We start from the raw sequence: 24,703 nt of genomic DNA on the forward strand, positions 1-24,703 counted from the left end.
TTAGAAGAGTTGTTGCTGAAGTCCTTGAAAGCTTTTGAAGCAGGCTCTTGCTCAAACTGCAGTCATAAAACTCTTCTTTCACCACTCTCCCCAGACTATGCACCTCTTTTGTTTCTCCATTTTCTTGGGTTTTTTTCTTATAAGTGATTCTCTTTGATATTACTTAAACCTTCAAAAGAAGTCCTGTGTTTTCTTTGCCCTTGGTGTTGCTTCAGCAGATCTCTTACCTTTTCTTTCTGCACCTTATTTTCCTGTCTTTTTTTGCTAACTTTCAATATACAGTAATTTCACGATTACAAGCTGCACTGACTGTAAGCTGCATTGCCGGGTGTTGGCAAACATTTCATTCTTTGTCCATACATAAGCTGCACCCAATTATAAGCTGCCCTGTCGTTCGCAGGGAGGACCCGCGTGCAACAAAGTTGCCAAATAGTAACAGAATCCTGGCAGAGCGGGGTTTACTGGCTCAGCTCGGGCTGTGAGGGCTCGGGGCTGGGCCAGGTGGCCCAGCTTGGCACTGCCGCTCAGCGGGGCCACTCAGGGCCGGCTGCTGCTGCCGCTGGGCTCGCTAGCCCCAGCCCGGCACTGCACCGTGGTGGCAGGGGGGCACGGAGCCTGCTGGCACCCGTGGCGGTGGTGGGAGGCGGGGATGGAGCCCCCCCGCTCCCGTGGCGGCAGGAGGGGAAGAAGCTGGCTGGCACCCACGGCAGCGGCGGCAGGAGGGGAAGGAGCCCGCTGGCACCCACGGCGGCAGGAGGGGACGGGAGCCCCCTGCTTCCCCCCAAGCCACGGGGCCAGTAGGAGGAAGACCCCTCCTTCCCCAGGCTGGGCTGCTTGAAGGAGGGAGCTCCCCCGCCTTCCCTAACCCCTGCGCTGCCTGCACAGAGCCAGCTCCACCCGTGGCGCAACAGAGTAACCAATGTGTAACAATCACGCAGTCCCGGGTTTTACTGGCCGGTTGCTCGACTTGGCACCTCGGTTTCCACTTCCGGGGTTGGAAATGTCAGAAAATTATTCACATATTAGCCGCTCCTGAGTGTAAGCCGCATTTTCGATGCGGGAGCAAAATTTTAGTCAAAACAGTGCGGCTTGTAATCGTGAAATTACTGTACTCTGTTACTTGTCTTCAGTCACAGGTATCTTAAATTTCAGTCCTCCTTCCATATCCAATGCACTTTGCTCCTTTGCCATTTTATCTGTTTTTAACTTGGAGTGCCTTTGGCATTTTCTTATCTTCTGGAACCTCTTTTTCCTTTTTAAGGCAAGAATTCCTGTTTTCCCATTGCTTTCAAGAGTTTTCTGTGTAAGTCTGACAATATCTTTCCTTTCATCAGCTCTGGTACTCAGGGAAACTCTAGGAGTTGGTCTTACCAATCCATGAGTGTCCCATCCAATTCAGCTTATTCTGTGATTCTTGGAAGTTCATTTTCTCAGTGAGTTTGGTGTTTTCAGTTCATAGCAAAACCTGGCTGTTCTGTGGAAGTTCTGACACCTTTCTGTGGTTTCTCATTGTCCTTGCTGTTTATGGTTCAAGGTGTCAATACGTAAATACTGAGGAGACATCATGGTTTAACAAGAGGTGGTTTCACAAGGAACAGCTTTTATAGTGGCCAAAGATGCCAAGTTGTCTGTTGCGAAGAATTTGGATTTTTGAAATGCTGTGTGGTAAAGCCTCAATACAACGTCACAAAGGGAATGCAGTAGTATAATTGTACAAAATTAGCAACAACTCCCCTTAACTAAAACTAATAACTGCAAACCAGTAGAGATACAGGGCTTTTTTTAATTAACAGGCTAGAAATCTCAGTACTGAGATGAAAAATGTGGATGAAAAGTAACAATGAAGAGCTTTATACAAACCATCTGTTCTTGTTGATGCACTGTGAGTGGTGATTTTGAGCTGCCTGTTTTGTGCTTATTTCAGTTCAGTTTTCTTAACCTTTTGAAGAAAATGCTTTTTCAAGTACATTGTTAATTTCTGAGCTTTTATTCTTCTCATTTGAGATAGATTTGGCTGGATTGTGCTCTCTACTGCTTTTGCAATATTGTCTCAACTGCATCTGATTTACCTGTCACAAGCTTTTACTTTCTATCTTTTAAAATTAAGTGAATGTGCAGCATCGAGTCATGTATAGTTGTAACTTTTTTTGTTAATCTATGTATTGGGTGGTTACTATGCAGTTTTCTGGAGATCAAGATTGCTTTATCAATTATAATTTATGTTCTGAATTAAAATGTTGTCTTATACTACTGGTCCACATTTAGTTACAGTAATTTCACGACCATAAGGCATACCGGACTATAAGGCGCGCTTTTATTTTGCAGCAAGGAGCTGCGCGGTGTGCAACAAAGAAACAAATTACTGGCAGGTGCTCAATTTGCAAACATTTTTCAAAGATCGGTGTAGCCTTTAAATGCAGCCGCAGACGCCCTCCCCGTGCAGCGGGCCCCGGCAATCCCGCCCGCCCCCGGCGCCGGCTGGCACGGCTCACTGCTCCCACCGTGTGGTCGCGCACCGTGCCCTGGCAGCGGCGACGCTTGTCGCTGCTTTCCCGTGGCTGCACCACTAGTCGCAGTGATTCGGTGGCCGCAGGGGCTCAGCTGGTGCCGCAATTTGGCGGCTGCAGGGGCTTCCTCGCTGCCGTTTTTCGACGGCCACAGGGGCTTCCCCGCCGCCGCTTTTTGGCAGCTGCAGGGGCCCGGCCGGCACCGCAATTCGGCGGCCGCAGGGGCTTCCCCGCTGCTGTTTTTTGGCGGCTGCAGGGGCTCGGCCGGCACCGCTTTTTGGCGGCCACAGGTGCCGCACCGCCGCCGCCGCTTTCCCGCGGCCACTTGGGCCGCACCGCCGCCGCACCGCCGCTGCTCCAATGCCGCCGCCGGGCGGGCTCTGCTCAGGGCAGTTGCGGGCTCGCACTTCTCATTCCCTCCGCACCCGGGCCAGGGCTGCCCGGGTTCTCGTTTCCCTGGGGCCAGGGCCACCCGGCTTCTCGTTCCCCCCACTCCCGGAGTGGCGCTGCCCGGCTACTTGTTCGGCCCGTGCCCAGGCCGGTGGCAGCTCCCTCCCTCCTCGCACGGCTCCTGCTGGCTGTGGCCACCTGTTCCCGCCCCGCCTCACGACTGGGCACTCCCGCGGCACCGCCCCCCCCATTGCAGCTCACAGTTCAGAGTTTGCAAATTTCGCAAGTTTGTCCATCAGATAAGGCGCACCGGACTATAAGGCGCACTTCCGGGTTCGGGGGAAAAATTTAGTGAAAAGGGTGCACCTTATAGTCGTGAAATTACTGTAATCAGAAATAATTTTGAGATGCAATACATTTCTAAAAATTTTGGAACAATTTCTAAGTGTCACCTTTCACAGATTTTTAATACTGTTCTCTTTGAAATTAGGATTTTTGTTGTCGATCAGAAAAAAACTGCTTAAACTTATGTAGTCAGAACTGATTCTGTGATGCATATTGCACACAATTCTCTTTGTCTGTAATTGTTCTCTATGTACAATAATTGACTTGAACTTTGCGGTACTAAAAAGTGTCATCTTGTTTTTCTGAGCTATCTTAAACTAAAAAAGAAACAGAGTAGTTAATTTAAATCTATTATATTAAATTGTCAGCAGTGAATTTGACAGGTATTAATTTCATCTGTAAAAATGATGGATTAAATTTCTTTATTATCAGTTTTCCAGCTGTTATTTGGCTGCAGAAGCCATGTGAAGATAAAAGTTTAATAAGCTTAGTTACTGGAGCTGTTGACAATACTTTTATAGCTATGTCTTGAGATAAGATTTAATAAAACTATTTTCTTCAGAGGTCTCTCTGGGACTTAGCACCTTGAGAATTAAGCTTGTCCTAGTATTTTTTTCCTGGATGAAATAGTGCTTATAGCATACTTTGGACAAATAAGTCTGAGAAGCTACAGAATTTATTAACATATATTCTTCATCTAGACTGGGTTTTTTTCCTAGATCTTCATTTTAGTGCTTAAAGAGTTTATTTCAGCCTGAGTTTTCGCACCTCTCTATCTGTACAAATAATTTCTCTTTCATCATCTGGTGTAGCTTATTTGCATATGTATGTGTATATATTGTTTCTACATTTATATGTGCATACACATATCAATAAAAACACACAAATACAGAAGGTAAAGTGACCTGGTAGAATGACCGAATTATGACTGATGATTTTAAACATTATTTCTCTGTCAGCTGATTAAATGAAGAATTGAGGTTTTGGATTGTTTTCATTTGCAGTTTTTGCACAATTAGGCCCATTTCTATGTGTGGGTTCTTTAACAAAATCAAAAACTAATTCAGTGATGGCGCACTATGTTCTGACTCTTCATCATTTATTTATCCTCTTCATTTCCACAATAATTGCCTTTTTAGCTTTAAGAATATAATAGTTTATATAATCTTATGTCTGTATAAATGAAATTTTGTTTCCTACTTCATTTGGAAATAGTATATTGATGTGCTGTACACTTCAAAAAGTGTTTTATATCAGATGTTTCATATTATTGATAAATGGTATGTATGTATTATTTTCCTCTATATTTTCTGTTCAAATTGTTTGACTTTTGACATATACCTGCTCTTATGAAAAGCTGACAAAATTGCTGGAAACAGATGCCATGACAAATTATGTGTATAAAACCCCATAATTCTTCAATTAGGGAGCCTTCTAAATCTTTGTGTGCAATTTTTCTATGCAGTATGCTAATTTTTATACATGTTCTTTTACTTATAGTGTGCCTGTATATGTGTATTCAGGTGTTTACAATGAATTTATGTAGACCAGAAACACCAATCTAATAGAGTCTCAATAACTATGAGTACATGAGGTGTTCAGTTTGTCTGCACTCTTGCACAGCTACACAGTATTGTATTAGTAATTACAGCTTTTTAAGGTAGCAAATGTTACTATTTAGAATTATTCTTCTGAGATTATGAATTTGCATTCAATCATTAAAACAAACAAAAAAAGAAATTTAATTCCAGATGAACAACTTCTCATAGCCTAAAATTTTATTTAAATCAAGTATTAGATAATTATATCCTGAGGCTCTTGTGGATGACTTAAGTATTGAGTGACCTAAGTTGCAAATTTACTGCTTGAAAGCATGGCAAAGGCACCTTGACCAGTCTTGCAACCATATGCGATAAGTTTTAGTAGCTCTGTGTTAGAAGCTGTTTTTCAGATATGACACTGCAGACCATTAGCAGTCTAGAAGATTGTAGGAAGTTAAGTCTGCAGATTTCTGTCAACTCCATGTTATTTTTCAGTAAGAATTCCATGACAAGGTTAAACGATACTCCAAAAGATATATTAAACATTGCCAGTGGTTCAAAGCTTTTGAAAATTCTTGCCCTGTAGCTCTGAAAGAAATGGATGTGCATGCTTAATCTATCATGATAGTATCAACTATATTAAAAAATACCCAATTTTTGTCAAAACATCTGTAATTTATTACCAAGGCACCTGCTGTCCACCAAGACCTTATGCCTGTCACGGTCTTCTAACAGGTGTCACCTGAGAATGCAATGGTAATGTCATTGGTGGGTTTCAATTAGAAATACACAGAAACATAGTTGCTGTAAAAAATAAGGTGTTTTGAGGAATCCATGAGGATGGAAAATAAATCTTCACTGAGATGCATCAGGAAATTCCTTTTGACTTGATGCTTATAATCACTTTCCAGACTATGAAATTTCTCATTTATGTAATTCTGTAGTGTTGAGAGTTTTCTTTGTGGCTACTGAAAAAGTGATTCTAGAATGTATTACATTTGGATAACTGCATGCCTTTCAATTATGAGGTATTTATGATACTCTTATTTAGGCTGGGATATTTTGAGGAGGACTAAGTATGGAGCATGTGGATTAAGGAAGGGGATTCTATTCATTCTAGCACAGTTTACTACCATCAACAATAAATGCATCATTTAAGTCCTTCATAACTGATTGAGTTTCATGTTTAAAATACTGCTTGAAAGCAGTTCTTTGTTTTTCTGATGATGTAGCAAGCCTGTTGATTAGGAGCAAAAATTTGGATAAAGATCTGTCTTTAAATCAGTACTGATAAAAAATAAATTAGAAATCATGACTATTCTTTTAATTGTTTAGTAAGTTTATATTACCGAAACCAGAAGATAGATTGACATGGCAACTTTCTTAATCTCTTTCTGCCTAAGTAAAAGGAATAGATATAAAGATTCCTCCAGTATCTTTTATGTTCCTTTCCCTTATTAAAGTTGAATACAATCAGCTTATCAGTACTGACTCCTGGGTCATTTTTGTCCATTATGAATGTTATACATGTGAGTATAAATAAATTTGAAAATATATGATGAGACATGGTGAACATGACAACTCTTGATCTAAAGTGATATTTGTTGAAAATATAATTTATTATACCATAGAAACATTTTATTATACAAAGTCAAAATAGTTAGTGTCAAAACAGGACAAAGGGAAATGCTTGAAACAAATTATTGCATGATCTTGTTTTTCTAAAAAAAGATACAGTGAAAAGCTGCTTATAATTTTGAATAATAATTGTCATTCAAGTCCACTGGCATCTGCAAAAATGCAATTGTTAACTGCCTAATGACATATTTGCATAGTAATAGACTAGCTATTCTTGCTTAATTTTCTATACAAGAATAGTTATTGCTATTTCTGGCCTGTCAATTAAAATTCAGAATAATTTCTACTACCTGCAGAAGTCAGAATTGTTTGTTTGTCTTTTTTAAATTTGTGCTCTGCTTTAATTTTCACACTATTCATTTTTCCTCTGTAATTTGTAATGTATTTGGCTAATACTACAAACGGAAGACAACATAGATCCTATTGTATTTTTCTGAAACAGTTTTTCTTTAAAGGAAAATATATGTAGCTTGTATAAAGGCAGAGTCATGAAGTTTCATGTGGGCAAGTCCTTTTCACTCAAAGCATCCTCCCATAAATGCTGCTGTGTGAACACTGGCTGTTCTTCAGTGTAAAAGTTTGATGGCATGGGAGTCTCCTATTTTAATGCTAAAGGCTCAGTGTCACAAAGTCCATGACTGGTTTATCCACAGCTTTGAATGGAAAGACACCAAACCCCTTTCAGTTTTACATAGTGGTAGCGCCACATTACAATGCCACATTTTACATGGACATAGCTGAGTGCCTCTCTGAAGTGTCTGTGTACATGCAGCATACAGAACAAAAAGAAGAAATAGGGATATGCATCCCTAATTGCTGAGCTAAGATTGTATTAAGCTCAGATGTGATATGCTGCCTCACATGACTGAGTGCTGCAATGGGTGGAAATAGAATCTTGAACAAGGTCAAGGTTAGGATAGTAAGAAAGTTTCGTGTGTGTAAAAGCACAGCAAGGACGCCTGAAGCTGTGCCTAGGGATGTATGATGAGCCAGCTGAGAGTTCAGAAGGAGGTTTGGCCTATAGACAGACATAAGCAACGTTGGGGGATTTTGCTACAGACACTGATCAGGAATAAAGTAAATGAAGCCTTCTTCAGAAGGCTAGAAGAAGCCTCATGTTTGTAGTCTCTGGTCTTCTCAGCCACCACAATATCTGCTGGAGAGACAACACAGCAGAGCAAAAACAAGCCAGTAAGTTTCTGGAGTCCATTGATGGCTATTTCCCAGCACAGATAACTGAGGAGCTGATAACAGTTGATGCTGTACTGTACCTTGTACTTACAAAAGGGAAAGACAGGTTGGGGATCTCAATGCTACAAAATGTTCTGGCTGTAGTGACCATGAGATGGTGGAGTTCAGGGTTCTGACAGAGGGAACAAGGCAAAAAGCTGCACTACCCTAGGCTGCACAAGAACACTTTGTCCTTTTAAGAAATCTTGAAAGAATCCTATGGCAGGTGGTCTCAAAGACCTAGGGGATTTTCAGGAACCAGATCTTCTAAGTTCAAGAACAGTCCATCCTGGTGGGCAGGAAATCAAGCAAAATGGCCCAGGCTAAGTGTGGATGAGAAAGAAACTCCTGACAAACATGATAAGGAAATAGACATGAGAGTACAGCAGGAACAGAAGACCCAGGAATAATATAAAGCTGTCACAGTTCTGTCAGGATGGACAGGGCTAGTATCACCATCAGCCCTTGAACTGGCATTCCCACCAATCCTTTATTCACAAACTCTACATGCCTTTTTTCACAGACCTTTTTCTCACACAACTCTGACTCCTTCCTTCATAGACCTCTCTCTGATAACTCTGTCTCCTTCTCCTATTGGCAGCCTCACACAGCACTAATTCCTTATCTTACAGGCAGTTCCACATAGTTCTAACTCCTTTTTTCATTTTGCATGGCTAGCTAACCCCAAGCTGTCCCTTTCTTGGTCACCTAACCCCAACCACCATGCAGCACCTTCTTACCTTATCTGTCCCTTGGCTCCTCACAGGGCAGCCAGCAGCCTCCTGTTCTCACTCCAGCAACCTCTCAGCCTCAAACACCAACTGCAAATACCTATAGCTGTGGCCATCTTTCCCACTCCTTTATATCCCCCCAAACTGATTGGCCAGACACAGATGTTTCCACTCCTTGTAATCAGTACAGCTGCAAGTCACTGGGGAAGATTCCCTCCTGTACTATCCTTTCAGCCTAGCTCTCCTCATAAAGCCACTGTCCAAGCATGCAGAAATAGGATTTAGAAAGCCAAACTCTGTTTGAAGGTGAATCTGACAAGGTATGTAAAGGGCAATAAGAAGGGCCTCCACAAGTACAGCAGCAGCAGCAGCAGCAGGAAGATAGCTAAGGAAAGTGCTGGCTCTTTATTGAATGGGTCAGCAAATGTTGCGACATAAAACACCTGTAGCACAGCTATTCAGTGTCCTCTTCGCCTTGGTCTTACTAGTAAGATCTGCCTAGGAATCCCAGAGTCCCTGAGGCAAATGGGAAAGATCATAACAAAGACTTAGTCCTATCATTACTGTAAGAAAAATGAAAATTAAGAATCAGAAATATGATGGCACTTCAAAATTTGTGTGAGAGCATTTTTTACAGATAGATGTAAAACACACAAGGCAAAATAAGAGAAGGGAAGGGCCAATATGAATAAAATAAAGATTTCCAATATAATGTTTGTACCATAACCCTTTATATAATTTCATGAATGGCATTAAAATGAGTTGGGGGATACTAGTTGTTGAATACTAGAAAAAGATTCTTCACCCAGAGGGTGGTTTGGCACTGGAACAGGCTCCCCAGGGAAGTGATCACAGCACCAGCCTGACAGAGCTCAAGAAGAATTCGGACAATGCTCTCAGGCACATGGTCTGATTCTTGGGGTTGTCCTGTGCAGGGCCAGGAGTAGGACTTTGATAATCCTTGTAGTTCTCTTCCAACTCAAAAGATTCTGTGGTTCATAAACAATAAAAAACTTAGATGGGACTGTATGATAAAACATTCACTAGAGTAGTCACATTTTTAGTAAACATACATTTAAGTAAATATACATTTCCACCTTAAAAGAAATACAGAAATTGAAATTATAGGGCACGTGTCTTTAAAAAGTAGTATTATTGCAAATAAATAAATGAGCAAGTGCACATTGCAATAGTAAAAATATCTGCACAATGGAGCCCTTAAAACCCAATATATCAAAATAGAAAGGTAGTTAGATAAATAGTGATGTTAAATAGATTTTTTAATGAAATTATATAGAGTGTTTTGAAAAATCCCAGGTTTTGTTTCAACAAATGATCATAAGTAGTGTCTTTGAATAAATCAAAATTTAGAGAGTGATTAATGGCAATCTATCAAGAGTTCAAAATATATCAACTTACTCTCTTGATTAGCTGATGAAACATTATATATTTGTTATTAGCTAATATTGTCTGTTAAAATACTCTATGGTATTGTGCAGCTTTGTTCTTCAGCACAGTTTCTTAAATATTTCTCTTGAATGTAGAGAGATGTTTTAATGGTGAGTGTTACTGAAGTTTTTTTGGGCATTTTTGGCTTCTCAACCTCGAACAAAAATTCATGTATTCCAATCTACATTATTTAATTTTATATGACAAGCAAATGCAGTCTGCTTTTAAATTGTCAAGAATTTTTTGTAGAAAAATAAGAATATAAAAAATGTTTCATTAGCACTAATTTGTAGGCAGTTTAGTAATCCTTCAGTTTTCTGTAGTAAAAGATCTTAGTACACATGCAAATTATATCAATATTTCTTTTAAATACAAGATGTACTAACATTAATTAAAATAATTAGAAAGTAAATTCAAATTATCTTGTTGCCTACATAAGTGACAGCCTGTTCAGCTTTTTCCAATCCCATGGTGTTGTTTAATATGCGGAAAGACTTTAATATGCAAAATACAAAAATCTGCTAAAGCAAAAATAAGATTTCTATGTTAAACTTTTAAAGCTTTAGTATAGGGCAACTTATGAAATCTCTTATTTTATTGCTGCTCTTTTAGTTACTAGTTCTGGATAGTTCTTCACGAGTTACCAGATTTGGTGAGAGGAATGAGAAATCACGTTTATACACTGCTAGGCTATCAGTTAGATCTGGTAATCTAAGATATCCTGATTTAGCATCATTTTTTATCAAGAGTCATTAGTGAGCTGTGTGTGTTGTTTTCATGCATATTTTGGATGCAATGTGCTTTTCATTCTGTAAATGTTGGGCACAGCAATTTTGAACTGTATGTTGACAGTTAGGGAGAAACCACAGCACAAGAGAAAAACAATTTTATTACTCTGTAGAATTAGACTACGTGTTAGTGAGTTTTACTTAGTCTGTAAGGTGTTCCCATTGAATGATGTGGAGGGAGATATTTTCAACATAAATAGGTGTCATTAGCAGTCCTTGCAGAAAAGTGTTGAAACCTTATTAGGAATTGAGTTATGCAAAATACTTGGAGGAGTTTTCATGCTGACCTTAAAGGAGAAAATGTTTGGACAGATTAATCTGTTGATCAATATCCCTAACTGTTAATTTTCAGTAGAAGTAATACCCAGCTCAGGAACCACATAAAAGAACATATTATAAGGATTTCGCTGTGTGTGAAGCCAAACAATGTCTTGAGGCTAAAGTATGGACGCTTGTTTCTTTACCACGTAATTAATATCAACACTGAATTAAATAAATTCATTCTTTCATCTTACTTTCTTTGAAAGGTAGGATGCAAAGTGGATGGCCAAAGCTAGGCCTTCTTTCACCATGGAGAGATGTTCAGTAAGAGAATTGCTGAACTCAAGCATTAAAGTGACTAGCACTTTTAATAAGAAGGTGGAAAGGTAACTAAAAGAGTCAGCATGTTTCCCCAGAAAAATGATGCACCATTTTAAGGCTGTCATAGAGAATATCAGTTTGAGATATGTATTTTCCTGTAGCAAAAGTTAATCTGAGCATCTTTGCTGTCCAAGGCAGAAGAAATGTATTTCAAGGTATTTCAAGTACCTGATTATACATTTTTAGTAATAATAGCACACTTGTCTGGGTTTTGGTGATGCACTAATATGTTTCATAAAGATTAAAACCTGGAATATCCAACTCTGGGGAAAGCAAGCAGTTCCTGCTGTGAATTTTAAACGAAGTTTTTGGTGAAAAGGTTTGATTTGTTTTACACTTTGTGAAAATTCTGAGGAGGTAACCTAGCTACAGACATTTGCTTTCTCCTTTCTTGTGTATTTTTTATTATTTAAAAGCTTTGGTTTCAGGAGAGCAGCAGCAGACGCTTTCAGCACTAGGGCTATATACACCAGAGCTGGCTTTGAACTGCAAAGTACAGATCTAATTACACAGCTTGTAACTGTGGAACCGCTTCTCTCTATTCTAAATTACTTTTCCTAACTTATTTGCATAATGTAATGCACAGAGATTTTGCCACTGAAATATAATATTCTCTGACACAGTTAGGACAGGCTAAATTAACCCTCCTAAGACTATATTGCTGTCTTACAGTATATTTGATAAATGTTTACTGACTTCATTGGGGAAAAAAACATTCAACAAGGTGTTATATAGCAATTTTTAGCTAGGGCTGGTTTTTAAAAACATGTGGTGATGTACAGAGATTACAAGATGTAACAAGATGTACAGAGATTGTTGTCTGTCTGAGAAGTTTGGGGTTTTTTTGGTCAACAATTTTGCAATCACTTTAAATTTTTTCAGGTGTTGATATGTGATCATTTAATAAATGAATGTCAATGAATTCAGGTGTGCATTATTACTTTTAAAGCAGTGGCAGATAAATATCAAAGAAAAGTGCTGCACATCTGAAAGTTAGGTGTCTGCAAGAACTGTAGAAAGGCTTCTGAGTAGAGGACAGTTACACAATTCTTGGTTTTTAGTTATTGCCTGCATACTAAGGTCTTAGGTCTTTCTGAATGAATCATTGCTGTGGTGTCAGATATTGTCATACATGTAGGCAGAAGCTTTAGGAATCATAACTAAAGTTTTATCAAGTCTGTATCAAGCCTCTGGTAACTAAAAGCAGAAATGTGCTTTTTCTTGTTTATACTTGATGAATTTATTGAAATTTGTTGAGTATAATAGGCAGAAGAGAAAGGGAACTCAGAGCATAAAATGCAATGCAGTCCCAGTCCATCTGTGCCATTCCAGTTCTTGAAGCATGTATACTGAGTGCCTCTGACTATCAAAGTTTCTAAAGCCCACAGGATTGTTTCTAGACATATATTATGGCAGGCAGTAATAAGAAAGGAATATTTTAGTTGTTTTTGTGTAAACTACTCCAATTCTTTTTTTGAGATCTCTTGACATTCTCAACAACATGAAAAAAATGTAAAAATATTTCTCTCAAACATTTTGATTAGTGATTTCATGGCATTTGAATATGGTGTTAGTGGTCCTGCTGTTAACAGTGGTAATATTCTTGTGGGCCTTTAGCTGTGAGCATTGCACAGTAGTTCTCTTCTGTTTGATTGGTTGTTTTTTTTTCACATAGCCAAGTTGTAGCATCAGAATATTTATCAGTCCACTATTTGTTTCCAGAACATTTAGGATGTGTCAAATAATACAAATTTTTACATCAATGTTAATCTCAGCACTTTGTAAAGATTAACTATTTATGGTCAACAATTGTACCCTATTTTTTAAAGACTTAAGAATTTTTTAAAAAATACAACCTTCTCAAAAGATCTTTGAAAATATTAAATTCAATGTAGGCAGGGTCATCTTTTAATTGCCCTTAAGTGGCATTAGTTTTCATCAGTATGTCATGTATTAACTAGTTTTTGTCATTCCCATAGGGAGTATTTTGTAATTAGTGTTTTCATTATTCGATTAAATCTTTCTTTGATTTCTCATTGGCCCTGTTTCTTTCTGTCTAAAGGTGATGGTGTTTGTTCATGCTAGAAATGCTACAGTACGAACTGCTATGGCTCTTCGAGAAAAAGCAAAAAACAATGGTCATATTTGTCACTTCTTGTCACCCCAAGGATCAGAATATGGACAAGCTGAAAAACAGGTGAGTAAATAATTTACACTGATAGTCTTTTCAGTCTTGGAATTGATATTTTGTGCAAGACAGTACAGCATGGGAATAGATGCAGCATTTTTGAGCTTCTGGGAAGATTTTGCTTTGAAAAGTTATGAAATTACTGAATTAAATAAGGAAACAGGAGGAGTAGAGGAAGAGCAAAGTCCTGTTACTTTCAGTTTGTTAAAATAAAGCTGATAATTGTGTTTTATGCAATTTGCACTACTTGACAATAACCTTTATGTTTACAGCTCAGGAAGTCCCTAAACTGTCAGTCACAAGGAATAAACCAGTATATCTGCTGAAAGAATATTTTCATAATAATTCTTTATTCTGTGCTGTGTGTGGCATGAAGTCTAAAGATTAGTTAGCAGTGTCTTTTTAACATCCCTTGAAAAATAAGTTTCTTTCTCTTTTCACAATTTATTTCTCCCCATGAGCATAGAGGAGACACTGTAAAAATTTTAATACATATGTGATATACCTTCTTGCTCTGAAAATATACCGACAAACTCTTCAGTATTTTGGACCTGTGAACTGGAATCTTCTGAGAGCTTCAGCTTCTCATGTCTGTTCTTAGTTGTAATAAATGTGTTACTTTATTATATACTTCTGAAGAGAATGTGAAAAGATTCATTCAGTCTTTAGTAATTATGAATGGAGCATAGATGTTGCAGTTGGTAGAATCAGATTTCTGAAACATAGAGAAATCAGAATAAATTATGTTCTTTTTGGCAAGATGCTTCTGAGAGCTATAATTAATATTTTAAAACTATGCTCTTATAAGTTGATGTCATTATATTTCATAAAATAGCATATTTGAAACCCCCTCTTTATCTAGTAGGTGCTAGTATCTGCTGCATTATAAAAATAACATCAAACCTGAACTTGGAGACCCCATGTTTCTAGTATAACACTAATTAATGATGAACTTTTTTTATTAGATTTCTTAGAAAAAAATCTGAAACTCTTCATTTATTAAAAATAGTTAGTTTTTTAATGGTAGTGCAAGAAAAAAATTAAGCTATTGAAAATATTAGTGCTTATTCAAACAGTCAAAATTATTGCTAAAGAAATTAAGAAAAATCTTATTTGCTTATTTCAGCAATACATATTTTGTGGGATATCTGTCAAAGAAGTATTCATCCAACTCACTGTGTATGTCAGTGAAAACAGCTCCTGTATCTTTAGTTTTACTTTTCATTAATTAATTAAATTAGGTTAAATTAATTAGAAAACATATTCCTGTGTTGATGGAAACCACAAAATTGTCACAGAGAAAAGTTCTAAACTCATTTGGAATAAGTATAATGTGTTTTGCTGTGCTATAATGCTTATTGCTTGTGGATATAGCAGTAGATTTAATCTCTGAGGCAATGCATCGTATGCACCATACTGGAAAGCACAGACAGGGAAGTGGAGGAGAGGAGCTGTGTTCCTGCTAGGTTGATCTTTGACAGTGCAGAGCCCCACAGTGAAACTGGACATGTTCAGCTCCTGTCTTGTTCAAGGTTGGAGCAGCAAGGAAGGACCAGGGATGTTCTGTTTGAGATCTGTTGCAGACTATCCTTCCAGGCAGACATAGTGGTTGTGACTTACTCGTGGATGCAGGCAGAAGTCTCCCCACTTCATTTTCAACCATTATCTGGGATAGTGGCATTATTCAGGCCACCCATGAGATTCATAAACTAGACTTAGAGACTGCTTTCAAGTCCAACCAGGCCCCTACTTTGCTGCTCAAGAAGTGTGACGACCATTTCCATGAATGGCAAATCAAAATGATTGAGCTCAGTATTCAGAGGAAGGCTGTGATGGTAAACAGTGGGACTTAGGACTGCGGTCCTTGGGAGTGCAGTCTTTAGCTTATTTAGAGAATTACACAGTAGAATCTGCTGGGAAGCTTCCATCAAGCAGACAAATCTCTCTGCTTTTACTCTGAAGAAATGGCTTAAATAGGGAGGTGTTCACCTTCACTAAAAGCAGTGATGACTTGGCATCATGATTCAAGAAGTGAGGAAGAAACTGGGAAAGAGAGAGGTAAATGAAAATGAATACTTAAGTTGTAAGCTTTACATGCTATTCATGAAAAATGCAAGTAAAATATTGTCACTATAGAGGTTCATGTGAAATGTACTTGTTATTCTAAGCAAACTCCCAAGAGAATTTGAATTCTTATGTGGGAATACTACTCCTTTAATGTGAAAATGTAAGCATCATCCTTTTTTAGGAAAAGCTATAGACAAGATCAATATTAATGGTACACACTTCCAAGTGTTCTTACAGAGAAACTTGAGGCATGAAAATGTAATGTGAGAAATTATGGAATCTTTCCCAATACAATTTTAAAAATTCTTAAGAATCAGTACCTAGGAAGGGTGCAGAAAATGAGGCAAAATGCTGTTACAAACCAAGCTGGTGATGATTGTCTGGGAAAGCAAGACCAAGAAGTGTGACTGTCAATAACAGAACAAATTCATAACCAGATAAGAAGGAGGAGGTGAGAAGACCAGTGTCCTGGTTCCAGCCAGAACTGGGTTAATTTTTCAGTAGCCCAGAGGGGACCTGGAGGTTATTCTACACCAACTCACATCATTGCTTGGGGCAGGGAGAAGGGGTTCCTGATGGCCATGTAGGTGCAGCGGAGTAGTCTGGTAACACCAGTTCCAGCAATCACACATGAATTGTTCCCCTCTTTCATGTACCCTGTGTCATTAGTGTTATTGCTTTTGCTGTTTGTTTTCTTCTTTAATTGCTGTTTTTAATTGTTCTTATCTCAACCAATGGTCTTCACTTTTTGTGCCTCCAATTCTCTTCTCCAGCAGAAGGGAGGGGCCGTGGGAGAGGGAAAAGCAAGCAAGTAAGGAGTGCATGGTTTGGAGACTCTCAGTGGAGAGCAGTAAACTGGGGAGTGTCATCCCTAAACCATCACATGTAGCAATGAATGAGAGGGAATTGTGTTCTCAAGCAAGGATTACATAACCTTCTTGTGTGTGTCTTGAGTCTTGCAATGGCTTTGAAGAGACAGAAGAACCAATTAAATTCTTCCAGTGATCAGTATATGTCATATGCACATATTACTTGTGAGTAAATTTGGATTACTTTACTTCTTGTGAATGTAAGTATGATCTAGATATTGAGGGAAAATATATATTTTTATTGCTATTCTTATTATTTTATACAAATTAGGTACTGCAGTATACTTAAGGACTCCTTCCCTGACAAAAGTAAATAAATAAGTAATGGGAATACTAAAAATAGAGTGAAGGTCAAGTGTGTTGACATCAGTAGCAAAATATCCCCAGTAACTTTTCCCAACATACTTCCATTTGTCCTCTTTCAGGATCCATTTAACAAACAAAGCTAAATTATATTCATTTTATTTACAATAAAAATTAAGTATTTTGTTGATTCTGGATCTACTACCTAATATTATTGTCTACAAAAGGAGTTTTCAATATATTGAGGGAATATGTGTTCTCTGTTCATCAGAAACTTGCTGTTTAAACTAATATGAATATACTGTATTGAAATAATTATCTCACAGCATGTATCTTTGAGGCATATTTTTATTTATATACAGTTAGCACAATAAAGATACTAATCAAATAAGATATATAGTCTGCCAAGGCCGCAACTGTGCATAAACAGCCATCAATAATCATAAAATGAGTAATATGCTAGCAACATTTTGCTGAGCAATTAAAGCTCTTATGTATGAAGACTTATGAGTACACCAAAGATTTTAGTGATTAGAGCATGTGGTGGGTTGTTACTAAAACTATTAGTGTTCAATCTAAATTTTCTTTTTCTTTCTTAGCAGTAAATATTTCCAACAGAAGTAGTTATATTAAGAGCAGTAATGTATGTGCATCTTACCAAAGGGCTGTACCGTTGTGTATTTTGTCATAGGAACTTTCAGCGCTGATATTTTTAAAGATTTCAAAGTGTAACAGATAAAGACACAAGATACAGTGAAGTCAAGTTGGGTATAAAGAAGTTGGTTATTTCCTTAACTTTCTGCTTTCTTTCCAATAACCCATCCTGGAATTAAACACCAGAGGCTGGAATAGCACTGTCTGAATCAAGTACAGTGCACATCTACATTCAGGTCACCTGAAAGTGTAGAAGTTTTCTCTTTCAGTGGTAGTTCCAATGCTGGAGAGGTTTACTAGCTAAGGTACAAACTTCGGTACCACATAGGTGTGCACACATGGCCTATATTTCCAGGCTTAAGTGTCATCAGGAATCGTACCTGTACAGTTTTCTACCATTACAACTGTTAGAAAAAAAAGAAAATGTTATTGCAGACAACTGTGGTTCTAAACAGAACAAGTCAGAGTTGTAGAAATACTGCAGGGACATACTAATGGTTTCATAGTTTTTGTGTACAAGAAGGACCAGCTGTTGTGAAATGTTTATAATGTGATGTAGGGAATTGAGCAAGGCACAAAATTCTGTTTGAGCTCTAGTAACAATTTCTAAAATGTTTACAGCTTTGACATGTGTAATTCTTCATGTCTGAATTGGCCTGCCTAGTGCTCTAGACCCAGAATCTTATGCTAGTTCTCTTTGGTGATTTAATTTTTTTCCCTGAGAAAGTTTTTATTGATTTAAATAGCAAATTATTGTTGTTAGAGATAGCTCAAGCTACTCAGAAAGTCTTTCAGTGGCAAACTTACAGTGACCAAGAGATTGTACTGGGAAGAGCATTCACACTCCTTCCTTAGGCTTTTGCTGTTCAGAGAAGCCATTGCTCTAGACAGACTGTGTGTCTGACCTGGCACACCAGTTCTTACACTTTACACCATAAATCAGATACCTCTTGTACAATAAGCTGAGTATTAACATGAGAAAACATGACTTTTAAGAGCTTTTCTGGGTTCTTTTTAAAATCCATTCTCCAAACATGACCTGGTTTCTTTGTTCCTGAAACCTCCAGGCTCATCTGTACGTGAGCCAAGTTGTGGCATGGAACTGATCTGTCCTTGCAAGCATTTACCATTCCTTCAGAATGTTTCCGATTTCCAAACTGTACATGTAATCAGCATGTGCATATTTTGAATTTTTGATCTCTGGTACAAATATTAAATATCCATAGATCAAATGGGATCTCTGAAGAACTACATTGATATTCTGTCATGTGTAAGTTCCTATATACAATTAATTTCTTCAATCATCATTTCTTGGTTTTAGTCTCTTTAATAAATGAAATTCATTCTATATAGTACTTAATTCCCAATGCCACACCATATAAATGAAATTTCTGAGAGAAATCTAACTGTATTATATCAGTGCTCTGTGATGTAGAGTGATTAATCTAAGCTTCATAATGATAATATCATGTTTGTCTGACAAGAGCTATCTTGGATGTTTATTGGCTTTGTTCCCAAATTTATCAGACTACAGGCCATTCAGTCTTGCCATTTCATTTGACATGAAATTTAGCAATACCTGGCAGAGAATAATCTTGATAATGTAATACAGTCCTTATTTTGTATTCTGTATGCAGTTTTTGCTGTGGTGGATGAATAACAGAATAATTTGAAATCCGGTGTATCACTTATGGGAATAAGTAATGCTCAAATCATGCATGTTCCAGTCTCAACACAGCAAATGGAAGTGAAGGCTACTTCATAGGATGAACTAAAAAATAGGATAGTTAAAAGCATTGTATTCTTTATTTGCCTTAAAAATCTGAAAGCAATTACTAATCCTCTTAATTATCTGTCAAAGATTTTTAAACTATTAGAAATAAAATTTTAGGGAGCATTCATCAAATATTTAATGTGTAATTATTTGCCTGACATTTAATTATTTTAGAACAATCCTAATTTTATTTTTGTTTAACTAATAACATATCTGATATTTAATATGCTATTAAAAACTATAACAATAAAACGAGGATATGTATTCAAATACATTAGGCTATAATAAATGTCAAACATATATTGAAGTTTCCTATTTGTTTTATAATTACTATATTTTTTTACTTTTCAAAAATATTTGCTAATTATCTCTCAGAGAAGAGAATGAAGTTCTCTGTATTTCTTTTATGTGATATTTTATCAGTAGTCTTGCTTGGAGGTCAGAGACAAAACTTGTGATAAGATGTGGTCCTAACAATTCACACATTAAAGAAAAATGTGGTCTGTATAGAGTGATTCCACTGTTTTAATGAATCCTGAGCTGTAGAATTTAGCATTGTTATGCAGATGGACACTTAGATTTTGGGGAGGCCTTTTTATAGAAGGATATATTGTGAGCAATTGAAAAACATAGCCTATTTTTTTAGCAGTATTCCTAGATACTAAACTTAAGTGTTAACTGTTGTAAACTGAAATAAAAAGTTGAGAAACAGTAAGTTTCTTTTTGCTTTTGCTTTTCCTGACCTTTAAAAAGGAAAACCACTTGAAGTTTGACATATATTTCTATTATTATAATCGTTACTTTTTACGTGTCATTCTAGAAATTGTATTTGCACAGCTTTAAGTTTTGTAGTTCTGTTTTCAGTGTGATGCTCTATGTAGTCCTGTGTATTGTTTACAGTCTGCTGGAATTTTGTAGTGTTTTTATTGTCAATCAGAAGGTATAAAATATATGGTATAGACTGAATTCTGTTATCAACTATATTTCTGAAAATCAGTCTCTTATCCAAGGATTTCAGACTTGTCTTGTCTCTCAGACTCTGATAGTTACAGCATTGATGTAACAAGTAACAGTCTTCTGCTATCCTGTGAAAAAAATGAAATGGACTTTTTTCCCGCCTAATCTATGGGCTTGATCATATATTCTGTTTTATCTGTCATGAGTGTCAACTTGAAATGCAACAATGCTTAGTTTCATCCTGTTTATCACTGGAAAGCCACCTCATGAATATTTGTTCTACTTCCAGAAGTGCACCGCGTTAGTAATGGATCTCCTAGAAGAAAAATGGGTTAGCAAACCTTTTTTCTAGAATGATCTCTCAGGTTGCAAGTACAGCTGACAGGGGTGCTGATGTTTTTCTTCAAGGAACTACTAAAAGACATTTTATGCTTTTGTACTGAACTTCTCAGCTTTTTCAGAGTTATTCAGGTTAAAATCAGTAATGGATTTAACCACTGGAAATATAAGATTTAATGCCTTTTCTTACTAATCCTCCATGGAAATGCTCTGATAAACTCTGGGATAATGTGTTGCCTACAGCATCCCCTTTCATTGTTGACAAAATTTCCTATTAAATACTAAATGTGCTTAGTAAGATCGTTTGAAATTGTTGTCATTTATAACATGATAAAATGTTATCCTTAAATGAAGTCTACCACAGTCTTTTGCAAGGTGGTGCAGTCTTTGTATTCAGTAAATTCAGACCTTAAGGTAAATAAATTTGTTTAAATGTCTTATTAGTGCTTCAAAATGTAGAAACTGAAAATCAAAGTTACACTGTTTACAAGAATGTCTTTAATAGGTAATTCTCTTTAAATCTAAGACTTCTTTTAAATGACTGATTAAAATATACTGAAACTTCTTTCTCTGTGGGATGTGGGAAGAATATTAGGCAAATAGAAGTTCCTTGATGTCAGACCATGACACTGTTTACTGTAATGAGTAGTTCTAATAAGTTATTTGGTTGATGCTGCAGTTACACAGGTTTGCACAGTCAGTAGCAGCATATGTGTATTTTTTTTCTTTTAAAATCAGCATAAATATGGATATTACTGTAAAACTAACTGATTTAAATCGCTGAATGTATTAAAGGTTTCATGCTTCTTCCTATTTTCCTATGCATTCTTAGCTATTTCTTTTTCTTACACATGCATTTGTGATCTCTTTGTCTTTCCTGAAATTTTGACTCCATTCTGGGCAATGAGAGGAAAGCCATGCAAAATTCCTTTTCCCTTTGACTGTGAAAGTCTCCTTCAGTTAGCTGTTAGGATGCTTTAACATGTAATCCAGATCAAAAAGTCTGCTACATCTTTTGCCAGTAGTTATTAATCGATAGCTTCCCTGGATAAGAGGATTTCAACTTGAAATCTCTTTTATTGTATCAAGTATATTTGGATATCTAATAGCTATGTTAATCATAAAGAAACAAATTGCAAACTTCTGAGACATTTGGAGAGAAAAGCAAAAACAAAACCAGTATGATTGTTTTAATATTCACAAGTTTGGGGACCGGGACTGCACTCTTTGTACTTCAGTAGCACAGCCTACTACCCACTTTTCATTATTGCCAGCACTTGTTTTCACCATGTGTAATCAAGGTCAGGTGTGTATTAAAAGTATCTGAGGTATCTTGAGAGGATAAAACTCCCTTTTCTTCATTTTGTTCTGTCATTTAACAGGTTCAAAGGTAGGCAATATCTTTCAGTGGTGAGCACTCCAGCAAGAAGTAATTACAAATAATATTCAAGTCAGCATAAGTGCTCTCTGCCCTAGCCCCCTTTCAGTCCAAAGAGCTTGGTTGGTTCAGCCAGTGTTCAGCTGCTTTCAATCCCTAGACCCCCTAGGTCTTTCTTCCTTTTCCAAAATCTGCCAGTTAGTCCTAGGTTGCAGTGTGTAACCTTATGCAGTATGTTCACAACAAGACTTTGTAGACAACCATTTTTCAGGCACCTTTTCTGTGCCTGAAAAGATGCAACAAACCATACTGCAAATGATTCTGATCACATGCCATTTTAATACCTTTGTGTGGAAATCATGTGCTGACTAGAAAATAGTGTTGAAAGATATCCTATCTACTTAGGAATTCGTTTGTCAGGAAACAGTGTAGCTACAGTAATTATTAGTAATGAAGAGTAATGATTGAAAAGTTAATAACAATTTGAAGGGTTTCTGCATTGTATGATGACAGTCAATGCTGCTTGTTGATCAGTTGTACTTTGTATTTCATGGTGATTATATTGTCCTCCAACAGGCTTGATGCTGTTCAGTGATTGACATTCTTTTAGAAAACATACTTGGTTTCTCCTACAGTAAATAAAGTAAATTTTGCAAGGTCCAGTGAATTGTATTTGATTTTTGATTTTAGTTTTTTTTCACTCGACTTATAAAGGTTCGGCACAAAGTGCTATTCTTCAGGGCTGTAAATGAAGGATGTAGTGTGTTGGTTTTTTTTAAGTAGTTGGTGATTGCTTTAAAGATTCAGGCCATCAGAGAACATCCTTTGTATATGTCTTTACTGAAATAAAATTCAGAACAAAACCTGTAGTTCACAGTTATCCTGTAGCATAAATATATGTGCTTTGTTTTAGAATTGTTTAATGTTTTTCCTTCAGAATATCACTGTTAACTGTGTCACTTTTGCTCCCTGAGGATTCATGTATATTTTTTTTTTTCACATTCTAAGACAGTGAATGTATAGGGTATCTTTGAACTGTGATTTGAAAAAAAATTAAGGCTCTGACCCATTATAATTGAAAAATACATTTTCATAAACACCTGGGTTGACAGAAAACATCACTGCAATATTGTAAATTATCTCACACTCTCTTTAAAAACATGATTAGAATGAGTGCAAGTAAATAGATTCACCAAGGTACATTTAGGTACTTGATTCTGTTTTTCATTTAGAAGACATTATTTTATTAACAAATGAAGAAAAATATTAAATTTCAGTTCATATTCTTGATTTCATTTATTTTCAAAATAATAAAGCTTTTCAAATATTAGTTTCAATATGGTTTGATGGAATTGGTTAGGTGTGTCTATTGACTACAGTAATTTCACGAATACAAGCCGCAGCAATTTGACAAAAATTTTGATGGAAACCCGGAAGTGCGGCTAATAGTCGGGGGTGGCTAATATGTGAATAATTTTCTGACATTTACAACCCCAGACGTGCCAGCCAGAGTGCCGAGCCAAGCACCTGCCAGTAAAAGCCGGCATTTCGCAATTGTTACAGTGTTACCGTGTTGCCCTGGCTCCCTGCAGGCAGCACGGGGGGCGGGGAGAGAGGCGGGAGAGCTCTCTTCTTCCCTCCTCTGCCACAGCCCAGGGGAGGAGGGGGGGGGGGGCGCCGCCATTGCCGCTGTTCGGGGAGGACGGAGGAAGGGGGGGAGTGGGGGGTGCTGCCATTGCCGCGTCTCGGGGAGCCGACGGGAGGCCCGCGCAGCCATTGCCACGGCCCGGGGAGGAGGCGGGGTGCTTTGTCCGCGCCCGCCGCCGGCACCACGGGCATGGGAAAGCTCCGTCCCCACCCGCCGCCGCTGCCGTAGGAGCGGGGGAAGCTCCGTCCCTGCCTGCCACCGCGGGGCAGCGCCGACCCGGGGTGACCGAGCCCAGGGGCAGCGGCGGCCGGCCCCAAGCAGCAGCACCGGGCTGGGCCACCTGGCCCCGTCAGCGGCCCCTAGCAGGCCGAGCCTGCACAGCCTTAGCTCAGCCAGTAAACCCCGCCCTCCCGCAGTTCTGTTACTAATTGCACGCGGGTCCTCACTGCGAACCACAGAGCGGCTTATATTCGGATGCGGCTTATCTATGGACAAAAACCGAAATATTTGCCAACACCCAGAGATGCGGCTTATACTCAGTGCGGCTTGTATTCGTGAATTTACTGTAATTCAGTTGTCATCCACTTTCTACTATTAACTCCTCCAAATACCATCATGTAGGCAAATTGCATTGAGCTTTTAAACTATTCCTTTAGATTATTTGCACAAGATATGGAGTTGATCAGAATTGGACAGAAGTGTTTTAGTACTGAAGCTGGCAATAACATCTACAGTAATTTCACGATTATAAGCCGCACCATTTTGACTAAAATTTTGGTCCGAACCCAAAGTGCGGCTTATAATCAGGTGCGGCTTATATACGGACAAAGAACAAAAAGTTGCTGTTTTAGTTTGGAGGACAGGTGTCTACTGAGAAAGGCAGGAGCTGCTGTTTGAAATGGAGAATGTAAACCCCTTCCCTCCAAATTATTATAATTTTGAAATCAAGAGGCTTTCAGGCAAAGATATGGGAATTAGGAATAACAGTTCTTTTCTAGGGAAATTAAAATAGAAATACAGTACTACAAAGAAACAAACTCCAAACCCTGACAAAGTCAGAATACAACCTGACACCCCGTCAGGCAGGGTGTTGGTAGCAGTCCCATTAAATGGTGACTGCATCCTCCTGCAGTGACAGATGTGGCTCAGTTGGAGCAGTGCTCCTGTAGAAGGTGCAGTTTCCCTCCGGAGCTCCAGTGGTGATGTGGAGAAATCCAGTTTTCCTCTGGAGTCCAGTGGAGAATGGGGCTCCCTTGGTGTCCCAA

At 38.0% G+C, this 24,703-nt stretch overlaps 1 protein-coding gene across 1 annotated transcript in view; it reads left to right on the forward strand.

Annotated features, from left to right (window-relative positions):
• ASCC3 (activating signal cointegrator 1 complex subunit 3) overlaps window positions 1-24,703 on the forward strand; it is a 261,017-nt gene that overhangs the window by 118,364 nt on the left and 117,950 nt on the right. The window contains 1 exon segment of the mRNA XM_033054769.1: window positions 13,324-13,458. Coding sequence (XP_032910660.1) covers window positions 13,324-13,458 — 135 coding nt within the window.

Source organism: Catharus ustulatus, chromosome 3 (assembly GCF_009819885.2).
Source record: "Catharus ustulatus isolate bCatUst1 chromosome 3, bCatUst1.pri.v2, whole genome shotgun sequence".
Classification (NCBI taxonomy): domain Eukaryota; kingdom Metazoa; phylum Chordata; class Aves; order Passeriformes; family Turdidae; genus Catharus; species Catharus ustulatus.